The 19,210-nt window shown below is 41.1% G+C and overlaps 1 protein-coding gene and 1 pseudogene across 1 annotated transcript; one reads left to right on the top strand and one right to left on the bottom strand.

Moving 5' to 3' along the window:
- Positions 1–665: 665 nt before the first annotated feature.
- Positions 666–3,740, bottom strand: LOC113027661 (solute carrier family 2, facilitated glucose transporter member 11 pseudogene; annotated as a pseudogene).
- Positions 3,741–3,998: 258 nt separating this feature from the next.
- LOC113027662 (RNA-binding protein with serine-rich domain 1-like) lies at positions 3,999–13,044 on the top strand. The gene is made up of 7 exons (XM_026177327.1): positions 3,999–4,063; positions 5,867–6,013; positions 6,162–6,344; positions 6,558–6,660; positions 11,832–11,985; positions 12,072–12,213; positions 12,323–13,044. Coding segments are annotated over exons 1-7 (831 nt in total). The 5' UTR covers positions 3,999–4,061; the 3' UTR covers positions 12,423–13,044.
- Positions 13,045–19,210: the final 6,166 nt, after the last annotated feature.

Raw genomic sequence — 19,210 nt, 5'->3', positions numbered from 1 at the left:
AATGTAAGCAAACCATTTCCTGCCTTTATCTTCAACATAATGCTACTCATTTTTGCACCTAACTGCAACAAAATGTAACATCTTTTGGATCGACCCTTCACCAGAAACTCAGCGAAATCATAACTGGAAAAATGGCAGATGCAGTAAATGTCAGTCATTCTGTCTCCTGGTAAGTATTATGAGTGCCTTAGCAATGAACTCTATAGTATGTGAAGCCGCTGAGGTTCTTCTAGCCTGAGGCCTGAAATCATTAGCCATCTCCCAAAGCACAGCAGCGTGTTCACAGATGAACTGCTTCTGATGAGTGCGGTGGAGAGCGCTTCTGTATTTGTCCAGTCCTTCTTTAAGGACTAATCTCTCAGTGCTGGCTGGGTTTGCTGGCAGAAAAACTCATTTGTTTTGCTTTTATATCTGAACTCTCTACCTCTTTAACACAAAGTCACTTTTAGCTGTGTAGTTTGCTTCACTGGAAAAGGCAAACTGATCCTGTAGGCTGAACTGAGCGCCACAGAGAGAAGAAATACCCATTAGCTGTCGGGGTTATAAAAACATTCTTCCTTGCACTCACAAATCCTACTTGACACTGGATGCACTTAAATAGAAATTGACTTTTCTCTCAGCTGGATGGTGTAATAAAGACAAATGAAAATGCACACCTTACCCCACTGGAGAGTGAGATGTTCTCACCCAGCTCTTGTTTCCATAAATAAACAGTGTTATGCCATCCACTTTAATAAGAGTGGGCAGAAGTACTTGAATTAAAGTGCGCAGGAGTGAAGGGAGCCAAAGTTGGGTGATTAAACATAATTTAAAAAGCAAGCAGAATAAATCTCACTAACCAAATCACAAACATGACGAGAATGCGGGTAACCACTTTTTTTCCTTTATTTTGTTGTACACACAGTTGTATTTTGATTTAAATAAATAGTAATAATATTTTTAGGCAGAGAAAAGTGCGACAGTGTCATTCAGTAAGTGCGCAGCACATGCTACACTTTACAACAGTGCAAGAACAGACCTGACGTCTGCATTTAGGATTCATTCCAGCACACGATCAAGCAACGCAGGGTGATTACAGAACATACAGACGCTGCGACAGATGGCTCGCAGAAGGCTCGGAAGGGCTGCATTGAGTTTAAAAGCTGGTGAATTTAAAAGTGTTAACCTTGACTGTGTGATTCATTTTCATGACGCGCTGCCTTGTTTATCACTGCACAAACTGTGGCAGACACAATGGCTACATCTACTGGCCATTCTGCAGAGCTACACTCATGTAGTTGAAGCCCTGGTGCACACAGAAGTCTGGAGGGGACTAACTAATATAGTTAAATTCCAGATGCAGTCCAGTTGCTGCATAAACATAAATGAGAGAAAAAAAAAGAAAAAAAAAGAATTACACACAGTCTGCGTTCCCAGAAAGGTCATCAAATAGGAAAACACACATGCATGGTTCACTGAGCTGGATAGATAAAAAACAAAACAGCATCAGATTGCACAATAAACATGAACTGTTATCTAGCAGCTCACAAGTGTTGAACTAGAGAAGGTAATCCCTACAGCACATGCTGTTCAAATGATTGCCCAAACTACTGCAAACACATGCCAGTTTTTGGCAGGAGCTTGAGAGATTTCTGCATAAATATGAGTGAGGACAATTTCTTTGGCATAGGGGACCCTACAAAAGGGTTCAGCACCATCACTCTCAATGGCGATCTAAAAGACATTTTAGAAGCTTTATATAGGTTTGCAATAAATAAATACAAAATGTGTGTTGGGTAGGATTAAAGGCCTAGACCAAATTGTAAATTAAGAACAGATTTGAACAGTCACTATTAAGGGGATCACATCTCATAAATAACACACAGGATTTAATCTGCACAGAAGTCAATTAAAACCTGAAGATAAGCTCAAAAGGCACGGCTTTTTATAATCCCACAGGTCAAATTTCATTCAGCAGCTTTATAGTCAAGGTCAGGATCATGCGTTGAGGAAGTAAATGAGCAGATTTTACCCAACTGGTAGAGATCATTCAGGGGATCGTGCTCTGTCATTAGGTCTGGAACTTCATTCATTTTCCCTTGGTTCTTCTTATCAAACACTGCTGTAATCTGAGCCAGCGTCTTGCCCTTTGTCTCTGGCAAGGTGAGCCCCAGAAACACAGCAGATACCAAACAAACACAGAGGAAAGGCAGAAAGCAGAGGTTTCCCAGGCCATTGACGATGAAAGGTAACAGCATTCCCATTAGGAGCAGGCTAATCCACATTAGAGAGCCGGCGATCATGTAGGCCGCTGGACGAGCCGTCTGATCAAAGATCTCAGCTGGTAAGATCCCTGTCACTCCGGCTGGGCCCAGGCCAAAGCTGAGGATGTAAGCGAAAACGCACACCATGCTGAGGTATGCCATCCCTGTCACTTTGCGGCTCTGGAGTGAAAGAGCTACGGTAAAAACTATAGACCAACAAGACATGAGACTGTAACCCCCGATGAGAAGGTACCGGCGACCCACGCGTTCAATCAGGAGGTTACTCAGAATGGAAGCTGTTAGCTCAGATGCCCCCGTCCCAATGGTGACGTACTGAATTTTCTCTGGTGGGATCCCTGCTTCCTGAAAGATGTAGGAAGCATAGAAGTAGATGGAGTCGTTTCCACAGAGCATCATGGCGCTGCTGGCGGCCATGACTGTTTTGAGTTGTGATCGTAAATTACGATCCTTAAACAGGGCCCAGGGCGTCTTAGCAGAAGATGTAGCTCCAGAATTTATGGCTGCGGACATTTGCTGCTCCTGAAGCAACTCCTCCATCTCCAAAACGGGAGCCTCCCCGCCGCGGAGTCTTCCAAGAGCCTGGAGACATGCTTCCCTGTCTCCCCTGTCAATGAGTAGGTACCTGGGGCTTTCGGGGAACCAGGGAAGGGTAAGGAGCTGGACCAGTGCTGGCAAAACATTACTAGCCAGTAAGTAGGGCCAAAGAGGCTCACTACCCAAAAGCTCAGTAAGTCCCACAACCTGACCCAAAAAGATCCCAAATGCAGTAAAGACGGCAGAAGAAAACGCCACAGCACCTCTGAGGTGTTTGGGGGCACTCTCTCCAAAATACATAGGCTGGACATTCATGCTGACACCTGAGTTCATCCCCACCAGAAAGCGAGCAATGATGATCATCTCAAATGATTTTGCCACCCGGCATGTTAGCACCAGCACAGCAGCAGCAAACATGAAGGAATTGTTCAAAAGCAGCGACTTTTTCCTCCCAAAGCGAACTGACATAGGGCCTGCCAGCAGGGCCCCAAGGAGGCCACCAAGAGAAAAGGCTGATACTATCAGGGTCCACACCAGGGTCACCTCTGGGATATCCAAGCCTGTACCCCAGCGCTCTATGTAGGTGTCATTAATAAACTTTTGGATGTAGCTGGTAGGAGCGTTGATGATGGAGATGTTGTAGCCGTACTGAAAGGTTCCTCCAATGGCAGCACAGAGCACAGTCAGTCCAAGAGTCAATCCATTGCCTGAAGGTTTCCTGGTTTTTTCTGGTACATTATCTGCAGACTTCATCTCAAAGCAGGCTCTTTAAGTGGAAGAGCAAACTTGTCCCCTTCCGTTAGTTGTTCAATCAGTCCAAACCTTTTATGTAGCTTAGAGAGGCGTTTTTAACTCATATGAGACTACGGCTGATCTCTAATGCGGTTCAAATGAAAGGCAGCGTGATTCTTCAGTTAGAGCCGGGGTTATATAAATCTGCGCCTTTTCCCTGAGTCTAACCTTTCAGGCAACGTCCTACCCGCAAGAGTTCTGCTGCAGTGATCCTTCCCCAGTCAAATTTAGAGTTAAAGTTTAAACGTTAACTCAAATTACAGAAATTATTTAAAAGAGTAATAAAAAGAAGTGAAACCAGCTATGGGAAACAAGTATTATTCAGAAAAATAAATCCTGCTAGTCTAAATTTAGATAATTATTTTCACCACCTTAACGGATGTTTTTGCATGTGTGAGGCGCGTACAGAGTGCTGATTGGTTCAAACTGCTTACGTCATTTTTGTGCGATTACTACTGTCGCGAGGAAAAAATGTAAGTGAACGCAGTCGTTTTAATTTGTTTCTCTTTTGTATTTGGCTTATAAATTGCAAATCACTACACGAAAGTGTTAACGCGAAAGGTACTGTTTTTAGCTTTACACGAAATTGTTAATAAGCAAACACAATATACAGCCATATTATTATTATTTATATATTTAACCAACGGTAAGCTAGCTAACTTTTGAGCTAGCTTGATTTTGTTTTGCATTTTCTATGAGTAGATATACTGTGGCCACTCAGCATTTGTCCTCATTCTTAAAAATGCATATGTGGCGATTACAGAAATGTGTTGCAGAACTGCTCAAAGAGCAAATGAACGAGGGTTCGCGAGTTTCCTACAGAATAATAACAACAAAAGGAAGTTCGTTTTCTCCCCCTAACACAGAACTATTGGTAGCATCTATTTGACAAATCGACTAAATTAATTTGTAGCTCATGTCAAAAGCGCAAAGAATTATGCTTCCATAAACAAGCGGTCATTCTTACCTCAGTGTTGGAAAAAGTGACGATGCAGATGCTTTTGCACAGAGACGGAAAGACGTTACTTTAGCATCCCTGTAGTTACATCAGTGGAATATTATTTAACTGAGAATAAAGATCCTTTTCCCTCATATACCTCAGAGTGTTAGTTACCTTTAACAACTGGGATGTGATCAATAGCAGGCAAGGAGTTAAAAATGGAGAAATGACGAACGTGTTCAACATAGTCTGACTAAGCCAAAAGTTTTGGAATTTTGATTTAATAATTAAAACTATGATAAAGGGGAAAATCCAAAAAAGTATCAGTAATATAGGTAATCAAGATTTAGGTTCAAAAAGCTAGAAAGGGACAATATAATTCAGTAAAAATGTAAGATTATTTACAGCCACTTATAACCGTACTGCCAAAATACTGTAAATTTCAACGGTGGCTATGAAGATAATGTATGTGTGTAAAAACATAGAAAGATGAAGAAAATTTGCAGGTCCAAAATATAATATAATATATTTCAGTGCAGCATATTTTGAAGCCACCTAACAGTTTTACCAGTGTTTGTTTAAAGTTAAAAACTGCCTGTCCAATAAAACAAAGAAAAAAGTATAGTCAAACAGTATTTGTTGGAAAAAGTTTATTATTAATTTTCACTATGACATAATCTTATCATTTCAAGTAAAATGAGGTTTGCCTTCAAAAAATATTAAAAAGCTGTAGTTTGAGTTTCCCTTCTCTTCTTTTCTTGAGTTACATCTCACATATAGACCAGCTCAGCTTCAAGTCTCTTTTACTCCATTTTTGTTTTCCTTACTTTTATACTTTGCAAGTCTGCTTGGGTCCCGCTGATGTAAATTTTTGGAAAGGTAGTGCAGATGTTAACCTCATGTTATCATATGACGTGAAGGACAATAAAGCTCCTTGAATCCTTGAGATTTTAAATAACCTTACCAAAATTATAAAAAAAAGTTGTGCAGGCTAAAATAGAAATGTTCCTTCAAAATCTAGTCCGTAAAGGCCTGTAATGTAGTGGGGATGGAGCCGGACTCCCTTAAGGTGGTGTCAGAGAGGCGGATGTTGTCCAAGATGAGGACAATGCTGGACAATACAGCCCATCCACTCTATGACAGGAGCACGTTCACTTAGAGACTGAGTTACCCAAATGCACCGCTTAATAACACAGGAAATCATTCCTGCCTGTCAGTTTGCATGGTTTGATGTTACTGTATGCAAATGATAATCTATTTTGGCACAGTGCAAAGGTGTTGGGGATGTCTGGCACCCTAAATCTTAGATCTTTTTGGGTTTTTTCTCCTTTAACAGGGCGCCTTCTCCAACAAAAAGGAAGGACGATGACAAGAGCAAACAGCGCAGCAAGGACAAGTCAGGAGCCACTAAAGAGGGAGCTGACAAAGGCCGGGGCCGAGACAAGAACCGCACCCGACGCAGCGCTTCTAGCAGGAGCAGCAGGTCAGATCACTAACCACCTGTTCCCCTCTGGTTTGAATGAGAGTTAGCTCATTTTAATTAAAGCTTTGGGACCAAACCCTTCTATTGCTCCCCTCAGCAGATCATCCATTTAAAAATAAATAAAAAATTATCATAATGTTCTCTTTAGGTCGAGCTCCAGCTCCAGCAGCAGCAGCTCAGGTTCCAGCTCTGGCTCCTCCAGCGGCTCAAGCTCCTCTGCCTCCAGTCACTCTGGCTCCTCCAGCTCCCGCTCTTCTTCCTCCTCATCTTCATCATCCTCACCCAGCCCCAGCCGCCAACGCCACAACAACAGACGACGCTCGCGCTCAAAGTATGGAAGCGTTTACTAGGAAGCACCCAAAAAGCTAAATGTAGTAAGAGATTAGCAAGAGGTTGTACATTGCCTGTTCAGTGAGTAATCCTCAGTGAGTCTTGGTTCTGGTGATGTTTTCATAAAAAGAACTTAAATGTACTTGAAGAGTTTTCATATTAGACGCTGTCATTAACAGCTCACATGTTAAATTAAAGTCAGATGTGATTGTAGGTCTAAATCGCCAAAGAAGGAAGGCAGGGATCGACGACGCAGGAGTCCCACACCCAAACCGACCAAGGTCTTCCTGGGTCGGCTGACCAGAAACGTCATCAAGGTACATTCTTAACTAGAAGTGCTTAAAAAGATGGGTTTTTTTGTTTGTTTGTTTTTATTGTTATCACACTGGCTCTTTTGCTATGTCACAGAATGTTTTTTGTTTTGCTTTTTTTTTGTCATCCATAACATAAAATTTCAAGTTGATAAGCCGTTAGCTCCACCAATCAGGACCTCTCTGAATATATTTCACTGTTACCCGGAAACAGAAGGTGGAGGCATCAGCTACCAATGCTACAGATGGAGGTCACGAATGAGCAAACTGCTTTCAAAATGGTTTTAAAATGATGACATCCTTGTGTTACTAGTGGAAACATGCTGTTATTATTAGCATTAACAGGAATTTTTCCATGTTTACTATACATATTCCTGATTTTGAGTGCACCTGTGACTGTACCATTTGTGGGTAACTAGGGAATGACGTCATTCACGGAGCTTTCTGATTGGCAGAGCTAACTTGAAATTTCAAATAAACTAAAAATGTAGTTATGGATGTATTTTTTTTTTCTTTTATCCCCCCCAGTGGTGGAAACTATCTTCCATACTTTTGTATTTAAGTCATAAAAGCAGGGAATCTTTGTGTGATGTATACAAGCAGTGTGCAAATGGATAACCATGAAGCCAGATTTTCTTTCACACCCGATTTCTGTTGATACGTGCGTTACGATAGATCCTGAGGGACTTTAGGACACTGCAGCCAACAGAATAACAAGTAATAAACATACTGCTTAGTCACAGCTTTAAACTGTGAGCAGAGTTTATTTTCACAGTTCTTAAAAAGTTTTTGTGTTTACAGTTTGTATTGAAACTTTTTGTTGATTCAAATGAAGAAGAGGATCGTAGGGATGGTGGAGAGTGCTCACAGGGGACTGATTAAGCCTTTGTTTTGGAGTTTGAGTCAGCAGCATTAAAATCTCTGGTAAACACTGTTAGCTACAAGCACAGTGGCCACATTTCATTTTTGTGAAAACTTAAGATATTTGATCATTTGTAGTTGATTGTAAAGCAAATTTTTGTAGTTGCTTAAAAAAAACAAATGTAGGCTGTAATGAAATGCTTTGCATTTCTATTATTACCTTAATACTTTTACCAGTACGCTCACTAAACAAGCATGGAGTTACTGATTACACTGAATGCGGCTACAAAGAACTGATAAGGTGTTAGCTGCAAGAAGGTATTTCTTACTCTAATAAGTATTAGCAGCCGTTCATTCCCTCAAATCCTGTTTGTTTTCTGTCTCAGTACAGAAACTTGTTCAGTCTTTTCTGGATAATTCTGTGTGTTCCAGAATTTTTAGTACACTCTGGGAGACTGAGAGAGGATTAATGCTGCAGATGATTCAGAGTGTGTAGCTGTCCGCTACACTGTTAATTGCAGAACAGTGGAGCTGCATCTGTGGACCTCTGGAGAAGAGAGGAGGGGTGGCGTGGGGGGTTCTTGATGATTTAATTCATTGGTTTCCCGCTTGATAAATAATAATCATTAAAATATATATTCAGGCTTTCATTCTAATATATATACAAATTTCCTAAATGGCATTCTATAATATGTCATATGTAATGTGTGTCTGTGTGTAACCACATGTATAACTTTTTGTTGGTGATGCTTAGACTGGCCAGTTACACAGAAATGACCCCCAGAATGAACCCAGCCGTCATCCAAATTCAGGTTCAGATTTCTTTACTGTCATTCAGTCAATACATCACAGATGCACTGCTGAACAAAATTAGGATCACAGAAAAACAAACAAAAATCGGAGGTCAGGTCATAGCTGTCACAGAGCCGTACTGTGCTGCACGCCAGTCTGTGATAGCTTTTGCTTAAAGGTAGAAGAGAGACCAGTCTGTGGCAGGGGTGCCTGCTGTCCCTGGTGATCCTTTTTGCCCTTGACAGGTGGCGTTGTTGGGCCAGGCTCCCAACAGGTGGCAGTGAGACCCCATTAATCTCAGCTGCCATCGCCACGCTCCCCAGTGGCTTTCTGTTTGAGGCACTGCTGCTCTCATGCCACAGAGTGTTGGTACTTCGTGTTGGTGCACTCTGTGTGGTGGCTCTGTAGGAAGTGGTGAGGACAGATGGGTTAAGATGAGCCTTTTTTTAACCTCGGTAGGAAGTGCAGGAGATTTTTTTTGAAAACATAGGAGATGTGCAGGGGTCACATGAACCCCCATGAATATTATATGAAGCACAGTTTCCACACCAGTGTTGATGATATAGATCGGGCTGCGTATAGTCAAATAACAGCTCTTTGGGGAGGGGGGTTCACTTTCAGAATAAGATTGTCATTGCTGCAAAAAGTTTCACCTCCTTGTAGTCCTTGTTATTATTTTCCTTGTTAAGACTGATGAGATGTTGAATTTACAAAGTAGTTTTCTGAGATCATGCAGTGTTGTGGCTGTGAGGTGATCCTGGGGCCTGTTCTTCGTACCTCGCTAAGTAGGTTAGCCGGATTAGATTGTTGACGATTTCGCGTGATCTTGGATCGTTCGGTTCCCCGAAGCTCATCCGGGACTTGCTGTCATAGCAACAGAGCCGTAAGCGTAAACCTGCTCGGGAGCAGGCTTACTTTATGTAAACAGGATTAGATCGCGGCCACGCAGGTATGTCCGCTTCATTTATACGAAAGCAACAGCGATATTCCACCACTGTTTCAACATAAATAAATAACATCAATGTAACTAAAGATAATGCAGCACTTGATCCTTTCATTGATTTCACACAGATACATACAGGTCATATCCTAAAAAAGGCAAATGTACTATTAACATTCTATTACATGTATTTGATTATTACAGATGTAATTCATATTTCACAGTAGTAATTGCAAATCACTTCGTGTAATCAAGATGAGAGACCACGGCTATAAAAGCGAAGGTGGATTTGGGAAGTCTGTCGCAGCCATGTCCTGTCCGTTTACGCGAGCCACCCATTGAGGAAGGTGCAAGATTGATAAGGAGAGTTTTCAGAATTCCGCGTGTATTGCGGGACAGACAGGATCCTTTAGCTCAGCGCGACAGTGTGCTCATTGAGAGATATCGATATTCCCGTGAGGGTATTATTCACTTAACCAACTTGTTGACGAGGGGGTGCAGGACCACCACCTGTCTTTTTTTTTGCTCTGCCCTTTTCTTGGTTGCTGTTATGAACAAACAAACAGATTATTTCAGGGTCTCTTTCCAAGAGACGAAAAGCAATATAAGTGATAGATATTACCATTCTGTAGAATATTTTTATATTCCACTTTTACTTGTTCCCATGTTCTAGTGGGTCCTGTTGTGGCTCTAATGTGAAAGAGGATATAATATAACATATTATAATATAATGTAATATAATATTGGATAATATAGTATAATATAATAAATCTATAAATAAATAACAAAGTGACTGAATAGTGGTATTGTCATGCGCTTTGGGTGCCTTGAAAAGCGCTATATAAACCCACTCCATTATTATTGTTATTATTGAATTACTTACGAGTTTAATTTGTCAGCAACTTTCTGCCAGCCCTCTCTCCTTGCTTTTGCAGCCTTTGCAGTGTTCCCTTGCGTTTTAATTAAACTCTGAAACTCCTGAAATCCCTCAATCAAGAGTTCTTGCTCTGCTGCCGGAAAATACCGAGCGCGCCCCTTCGACATTTTCGCCGACCAATCAGCGGGTTGCCGATCAATGTTTCTACTATCGATGCGTAGCCCCTTTTACGACACCCAGTGATGTCACATTACTGCGTCCAGCTGTACTAATCGTCAACAGCAGGTGTGTTCGGGGAACCGGATTAGCGAGCTCACGGTTAGCGCGATGGTTTGGTCTTGGATGTGTCATTTGATCTTGGATGTAGTGAGCGACGTACGAAGAACGGGCCCCAGGAGTCTGTAATACATGTAATATCCTGTCCCAGTCTAGTTGTATCTCTATGGTCCTGAAATTGATTCTATAATTTGGGTTTTTGTGACTAAGGGCCTTTTTTGCCACTGATTTTCTTATAGAGGTTGGCTCTTGTAATTCTGAGGGCTGCTTAATCTCCAGAATTAAAAGCAGAGTTTCTGTCATAAGGTTCTCACTCACTCTGATATTGATACTTTTTTTTTCTTCATGCAACCTCAGCCACAACTGGTCATGACAGGTGGCTGTCTCTCCTTGATCCTGGATCTGAGCTCTGAGGTTTCCTCCTGTTAAATTTTTTTTTTTCTTCCTATTGTCACCAACTGCTTGCTTATAGGGTTTGATTGTTGATGATTTTCTCTGTATTACTGTAGGGTCTTTACCTTACAGTATAAACTACATCCAGGTGACGGTTGTTGTGATTTTGTGGCATATGAATAAAATTGAATTGAAATTTTAGATCTAGCCACATAGAGCCTTAGCATGCTCCTCAGTGTCTGTGTCCTGAGCCCCTCGAAGCACCGATCAGTCTGTGCAAATCCTGCAGTGCTGCTCCGTAGTTCTGATGACCAGAGGTCTGTATGCTGGAATTTACAAGACAGAGACGTGGTCTGATGAGTTGATGGTCGGGGCGGAGGACTGAATGCTTTGAATGCTGCTGTTATGTTTCAATAAACACAAGTAGTCAAGTATGATGGACCCTCTAGCTACAAAATCCACGTTGGAAAAAGTGGCGGAGAACTTTTTTCATAACCATTTGTTGGTTGTTTTGTATCAGGTTACTGTCACAGCTTTGTGTCTGTGTAACCGTGGATGTAAAGAACAGTGATGGAAATTACTGAGTTTGCTGAACGGCCAGCATTTAATGGCCAAGTCCTCAGTGTGTGGAGAACAATGTGATAGGCCCTGTTTGTGTCCATGCACCATCTGTTGTTAATGTGGATACCTACTCCACCACCACAAGGAATGCTGCTTCTGTGTGACGTTTTCCCCGCTAAGCCTCATCTGTGCAGTCGTCAGGCTACTGAGACTTTAAATGAGCAAAGATTTCAAGTTCAAGCAGAATGATGAATGAAGTCTGTAATCAGCAACTGACAACCGGGAAACCACAAATGGATCAAAAATCAAAAGAGGGCTCACCAAAGACTTAATCCAGAGATGGGCAAGCAGTGGTCACGTGATCAGGCTAAAAGAATCAGTTCTACCAGGAAGAACAAATTATTTTTGGTTTAGAAGCTGAAAGTTACTCACAATAAAAACAGCAGGTATCTCAAAGGTTTTCTGTGTCTTTTAAAGGAGCACATCCAGGAGATTTTCTCCACATATGGCAAGATCAAGATGATTGAAATGCCCATGAACCGCATGCACCCTCACCTGTCCAAGGGGTACGCCTATGTGGAGTACGAGACCTCCGAAGAGGCAGAGAAGGCTCTGAAGCACATGGACGGAGGTAGGAAGGACTGAAGAGATTGTTTCAGAGCCACGTTCTGAGTCATGTGCTTAAAGTGGATCAACTCTCACGCTGATGTCTTTCAGGTCAGATCGATGGTCAGGAAATCACTGTCACAGCTGTGCTGACTCCCACGGTGCGCCCCCCTCCTCGCAGGCTTTCCCCTCCCCGGAGGATGCCTCCTCCGCCCCCGATGTGGCGCCGGACTCCCCCTCGTATGAGGAGAAGGTAATGAGCAAATGATGGGCACCCACAGTGGAGAAGGGGGAGGAGGAGAGAGGAAACCTTTACCTCTTCTGTTATTTATGTTCTTTTCTCTTAATTTCTCTTTTTCTAGATCTCGGTCTCCACGCCGACGGTCTCCAGTGCGGCGCAGGTCTCGATCGCCTGGCCGCCGCCGCCATCGGTCGCGATCAAGTTCCAACTCCTCGCGCTAGCGATCGTGAAGCCTTTCCTCTCCCTCGCCTCCTCTGAATTTATTCTTTTGTTTTGTCCTTTTGATCAGAGCAACAAAAAATGTGAAAGAAAAATGTTTTTGTGTTGTTACCTTGTTAAGTGGCGAACACAGGAGCACCAAAGTCTTTACCATTTTCCCCAGTAAAGACATTCAGGCGGTGTTTTATGATAATAAGACGTAAGAATTGTGTTGAACTTTAAATGCGTCATTTTTAATACATTGAAACCTTTTCATTATTTTCTAGTATTTTTGTTGTGTTCATGTATTTGAAAACAATAGAAACACAAAACTGTAAAAGAGCCTAAAAGGCAAATCTTCATGTGTCCCCAGTAAGAAAAAAGGCTGTGAGATCAGAATAAAAGAACCTCTTGTATGTTTATGAACCACAGTGGGATTAATATGAAAATTGCAATGCAACCATTTCCTAGTTTTCAAATCATTATTGGACCTCCGTCCTTCAGATTAACAGTTTCCTTCTACTGCCTGTCCCTAATTTCTGTTGTCAGTTATGGTGTTGGGTAGTTACTCAGTCATATGGCAATGAATAGCCATTATTGACCTTGCATTTACAAGTGCTATTAAAGCTTAGATAATCACACTAATCTTTATGTCTATCATATGACCTATCCACAATATTACTGTCTTGTAATCCTGCCACGACCTTAGAATGAATGACTCCGTGATCGTTACTAGATGGGTTGCTGTTGCTCTACCCTGAATGCAATAAGCTCTATTAGATAGATCAGTGAAGACACGACAGGAAAGACATTCTGCAAAGGGCCGCAGGTTGGACTCAAACCTGGGCTTGCCACTCTCAGCCATATGACATGAGGTCACCCGTTCAACATGCTGAGCTAAACCAGCACAAATAAAATCAGTACTTAATTATAGTTCCAAATGAGTTGAAGACATAATTCAGACATGACAAAGACCTGTGGGCTTCCTGTTTTTGTCTGAATTCTGATAAAACTTTTTAGTGGTGTAGTGAGGGGTCAGACTGTTAATTAAATTATATAATAACTAAATGTTAATTTGACCGAGTCTTCAAGGTGAACTCAATGATTTATTTGTTGAAAAATGAGAAAGAGGCTTACAACTGATAAACTATAAGTCTTACGAGTGAGGTAAGTATTAGCATATAGAGAGTATCATAAAGATTATATATAAAAATTTACAATGTCACATTTGACCTCTGACCTCTCCTTCAATAGATGGATCTGAAGGTCAAAGCAATGATAATGCTGTAGAGTTATTCAAAGCTGTTTCTTTCTGCCATTGTTTCCATCGACAAGATAAAACTATCTAGGGAGTAATATAAGGGGATTCTAAATATCACATCATAATTTAGTTTAAAACCACATCCTTCTATCATCATCATCACTCCCTGAATCCAGAGACTCTTTAGCTGCTACGTCATCCAGGTGCTTGGAAGATGACGTAGCAGCTGCGTCAGGATGGACAAATGTCTCACTAACAGTCACAGTAGTGGATGTTTTACTGTCACAACCAGAGCCAAAGACCACAGCTGAATTCCTAAAATATTCACATGAAATCACGCTGGATGCAAACACAACAAACACATCCACACTGCAAAACCTTTCTAACCCTCAGGTTAAAAAAAATCCAGATATAATGAATGACTCTGACATTATGTAAGTTGGCGAGTACTGACAGCTTACGTCATTATTATAGGTACAATCTGTAGGTTAGTGAATTCCCTTCCCTCTCTACTGACTTCTGGTTATATTTTGGGTAAGAATCAGAAGGCTGTTTTCTCCTTTGACATCTCCTTTGCTAAGAACTCATACATTTATTCTGCCACTCTGGCATAAAGGGCTATAATGGACACTGGACTGAATATTAAAAATGCCATATCATGCAATAGGCCTGTAGCGAGTAGGTCACCGGTTATGATCATACTGTAAATCTTTAATTGAGGCTGTCAGAAGCTGGGATGGGACTGACTCACTGTAACAGCAGGTGGTTTTTTTCACCTCGCTTTGTAATGTTGCATCATATTTTATGACATTGTTAATGTAAATTGCCAGTAAATATTCAGCTCAGAATGCTTTTTGCAACCAGAGGAGCCACCTGCTGCTGGCCTTTAGAAAGTTACATCTCCTATACTTAAACAAATGACTGAGACTATGGCTCCAACATCATCAGATCAGATGAATAATAACCATCAATCAAATCTAGCTTTTTTAACATGCTACTGACAAGACTGCATCATTGTTTTTCAAGGAAACCAAGCAACTTATAGTGACATGGGGACCTCTTTTATAAAGGAGATATACTGGACAATCTATTGCACAACCACACTGAAGTACAGGTGTGTTCCTCTTTCTTCAAAAAGGTCGAATTTATACCACATTGTGTTCCATTATATTCAGCATGTTGTTTTTTTCCTTACTAAAATAAAGATGTTTTCCTGTTAACCGATATACAGAAAAGGTGCCAGCTCTTCCAATACTCAGTAAGATGTTCGCCCATGCTTTCACCGGTAAATAAAATCATGCCCTGTGATAAATGGTCTGCTCCACACAGTTTTACATGTTGAGATTATACGCGTATGATCTGGAGTCAAATATTTGTATTATTTAAAATTTGGGAGTGGGACTTGCATTTTTTAAGCACAGGTGTGCAGCTCATATGAAACTGTACTGCTCAGTACAAACCTCCCTCTGCACTCAGCTGCAGAAATCTGCTGTTGTAACATGATTCAGCAGAAGGCATCAGTATATTCAGGGAGCTTTCTCAGAGGGAAAAAGACAAAGTGATATCTGGGCCTGGGATGTATGTCATTTATTTTATTATGCTGCTGATCCTTCCTGGACAAAGTAAGTCTGTTTCACAACCCTTTGTAGATAACTGTGAATAGGACAGTAACTTGTGGTAAGTCACCCGTGAAATTGTTTAGACGTTTGTAGACGGGATGAAATGAAATCAAATAAAAACACACACAAAAAGCACTTTTGTTCACATGGCGGTTTCATTCTATGATCATATCTACACTTTAATAGACTGCTGTAAAATTGACATGATTTTACATTCTGTAAACAGCAATGCATTCTGGGAGCTTGAGGCAGTTTTTAGCAGTAAATCAAATACACACCTTATTCTGTAAACTTCAAATTCAAACATACACTGTGGGATTATTTTAATTTAATTTAACTTTAATATGTTTTGTTTGTTTGTTTAGGTGCTTAAAATTTGGCATTTCTGAAAGTCATGTGAAACATATGTTGCCACTAGTCGTCTACTACCATGGTAAGGTTAGCTTAATTGATGCTAGTTAAAAACTAACTTGATTATTTCCAATGCCCTCATTAGTGAATGTTGAGGAGCTTTTGGCATTGGCATACATAAGGTAAGCTTTAGGTATGAATTTAGCATTTTATTCATGAAAATTGTCCGCGCAATCCTGTAATTACTGATCTTTATTCCAGTGTTATGGACATATGTCAGCACTAAGTTTAGGTCCATATCTTCTGCCTAATTTACCGCCTCCTGCTCTTGATTCCCTATCTACATGCTCACCTGCAGCCTTCTTTATTGCTTCTCAGGATCTGCTTTCATGTCACCCGCCTAATCCTCAAACTCCCCTGTTTCCTGTTAACAAGGTACTAGTTAGGTACTAGTGCTGCTACCTGCCTCTTCATAGACACTTATCCTAAATACCAAGATGTCTTTTTGTGAAAAGAACTCAAAAATAAAAATAAAACGTATTATGATGAGGTAAACAAAAGTATATAGTTCATTATATGTACACTTGTTTACTGCCTTATCATATGGTAGAGTTTACAGGCTGAAATGTTAGACTTTTAAAGCAAGTAGTCACATGTATTCAAGCATATTGGTTTCAGAATCTGTGCAATTCTTTTGAACCTATTTTAATGGAAACATGTCAAATAACAGCAAAAACCTGACTTGTGTAATATGTTAAAAGTGTGTGTAAAAATAATAATATGTTGGCTTTAGATCATATATTTGTAATCTCCCTGTGAGTTTAAGACAAGCATGGCCAATCATTATGAACTGCTTTGGCTTTAAAGCATCAGTGTACACAATTCAGTAATTCCTTAAAATCTCCAGAAAACAAATCTAAACAAAAAAATCTGAAAGAGACTTTTGTTTATTTATTCATTTATTTATTTTGCTTTCTTTTTTTCTTTTTTTTATAACTTTTTATTTGTCAGTTTACAGTATGTGAATACAAAACTTGCGGTCAGCATAGGAGACATACACAATTCCAGTAATAGCATCTTCTTACATCATGGTAATATTCAATTATTCAATACAAAGGGAGTACACAACCCATTTTTCCCAGAGCTTCTTGAATTTCTCAAGCTCAAGTCTAAGGACAAAGGTAAGTCTTTCCATTCCAAAAATTTCTTCCACTATCCCACGCCATTGGGCCCTAGTTGGAGGGTCTGCCTTTTGCCATCTTCGGGTTATGGCCTTCCTGCTGCCAGCCAAAAGTATTTTCAATAAATAATTATCTTTATGTGGGAGTGCCGTAGGCAATTTGCCAAGATACAACGTATCAAATGAGTAGACTATTTTAATCCCAATTATTTTGTATATCTCAAGGGCCACCTCCCCCCAATATGGCTGGATCTTTGGGCAGGCCCAGAAGACATGAAAATGGTTTGCCATGGGGGTTCCACAACCTCTCCAACATAGGCCCTGGCTCTGTGAGCCTGTTTGCCGAGCTGTGAGTTTAGGAGTGATAAAGAATCTCACTACATTCTTCCAACCAAACTCTCTTAAAGACCTTGAATTTGCAGTGGTAGCCTGAGACTCACATATTCCCCACCAGCTGTCCTCTGAAATTAGTGAGCCTGATTCCCTCTCCCATTTCTGCTTAATGTACAACGTAGAGTGATTTTTAGAGGCTTGTATACTACCGTATATTTTTGAGACCATCTTTTTAGAGTCCTTTCTCTTGTATGCCTCTTGAAAGATTTGAATTAGGTCGTATTCGTTTTCATCTCTGATTAGTAACGTCTTGTTGTAATAGTCTCTAACCTGCAAGTATCTAAAGAAGTCCTGCTTTGCCAGTCCGTATGTGTCTGAGATGGTTTCATAGCTTTGGAATCCCCCATTTGTTGCTAGTGAACAAAAAGAAGTAATTCCTCTCAGAGACCACTGTTTAAAGGTCCCATCCAGCCTGGCAGGCACAAACTCCGGGTCATAAGCTATCCAATTCAAGGTCCTAACCTGTTTTTCTATTTGTAGTTTCCCCACTACCCTGAACCATAGTTTCAGGGTGAACCGGGTCAAATGGTTCAAATCTTCGTAAAATCTTTCAGCTTGGTTCTTATTTCCTAAAAGTGACTGTAGTGGGAAGTCTAATTGTGTAATTTCCATATTTTTCCACTTAGCTTCATAGTTTGGGGAGCACCAGTTTACCAGGGGCTTCAGTTGTGCGGCGTAGTAGTAATCTTGTAAGCACGGCAAAGCTCTCCCTCCCTTCTCTTTTTTCAGTTGCAGCGTTTTGTACTGGACCCTCGGTCGTCTGCCGTTTCAGATGAACCGTGAGATCCATCTGTCCCACACATACAAGTCTTGTGTTCTTCACCCCTGATCATTATTCCTTGGATTTCAGAGTTTTCTCTAATAGCCTGAGCCAGAGGCTCAATGTACAAGGCAAACAGGGATGGGCTCAAGGGGCAGCCCTGGCGTGTCCCTCGCTTCAAAGCAATATTTTGAGACAGGTGCCCATTAATCCTGATCCTGGCTGTTGGGGAGTGATACAGTGCTTCGATACATTTAATGAAGCCATCTTTGAATCCGAATCTTGCTAGTACCCTAAATAGATATTCCCAACCCACCAAGTCAAATGCCTTTTCGGTGTCTAGGCTGACCAACATTGCACTAATATTTCCTGATGTTATATGATCCATCACTTGTAGCGTTCTCCTCAGGTTCAATTCAATTCAATTCAATTTTATTTATATAGTGCCAAATCACAACATAAGTCGCCTCAAGGCGCTTCATAGATACAGAGAAAAAAAAACCCAACAATCATATATGACCCCCTATGAGCAAGCACTTTGGCAACAGTGGGAAGGAAAAACTCCCTTTTAACAGGAAGAAACCTCCGGCAGAACCAGGCTCAGGGAGGGGCGGCCATCTGCTGCGACCGGTTGGGGTGAGAAAAGGAAGAGAGACAGAGGTTAACAACAGATATGATTCAATGCAGAGAGGTCTGTCTATTTGAGACAAAGCCTGTCTGATCTAGGTCTATCAGCTCCGGGATAATTGATTCCAGTCTCTTAGCTAATATTGAAGCAAATAATTTATAGTCCACGTTAAGGATAGAGATTGGCCTATACGAGCTGCATTCTTTTTTATCTTTGCCGTCTTTTGGGATAACTGCTTTTCTCTGAGATTGTGGGGCTACTCCTGTTCTTAGTGTATGATTAAAGCAATTAAGCAGCACTGGTGTTAGTTGCGTCCTAAATGCTTTATACCATTCGGACGGATAACCGTCTGTGCCCGGTGCCTTATTCGCCTTCAGCCTGGAAATGGCTGATGTAGATGTCTTCATTTTTATTTCAAAAAATGATTCTCTAGCGGTGGTCCTCGGCCCAGCTGTGGTTAAAGGTGTGGCGCTTGCCGTTTTCGCAGTTGGTTCTGGCCCTCTTATTTGATGTCGCAAAGATGCTTTCATCTGGCTTCCTCTTAATTGGCAAGATGGAATTTTGTGTCCTGTAGCTAGTGGTTGCGCAGGATGGAGCCATAGAATCGTGGCGTTTCTGC

The sequence above is a fragment of the Astatotilapia calliptera genome, chromosome 8, assembly GCF_900246225.1.
Source record: "Astatotilapia calliptera chromosome 8, fAstCal1.2, whole genome shotgun sequence".
NCBI classification, from domain to species: Eukaryota; Metazoa; Chordata; class Actinopteri; order Cichliformes; family Cichlidae; genus Astatotilapia; species Astatotilapia calliptera.
Note: the sequence above shows the minus strand (reverse complement) of the source record. Positions and strands in the feature narration are given on the sequence as shown.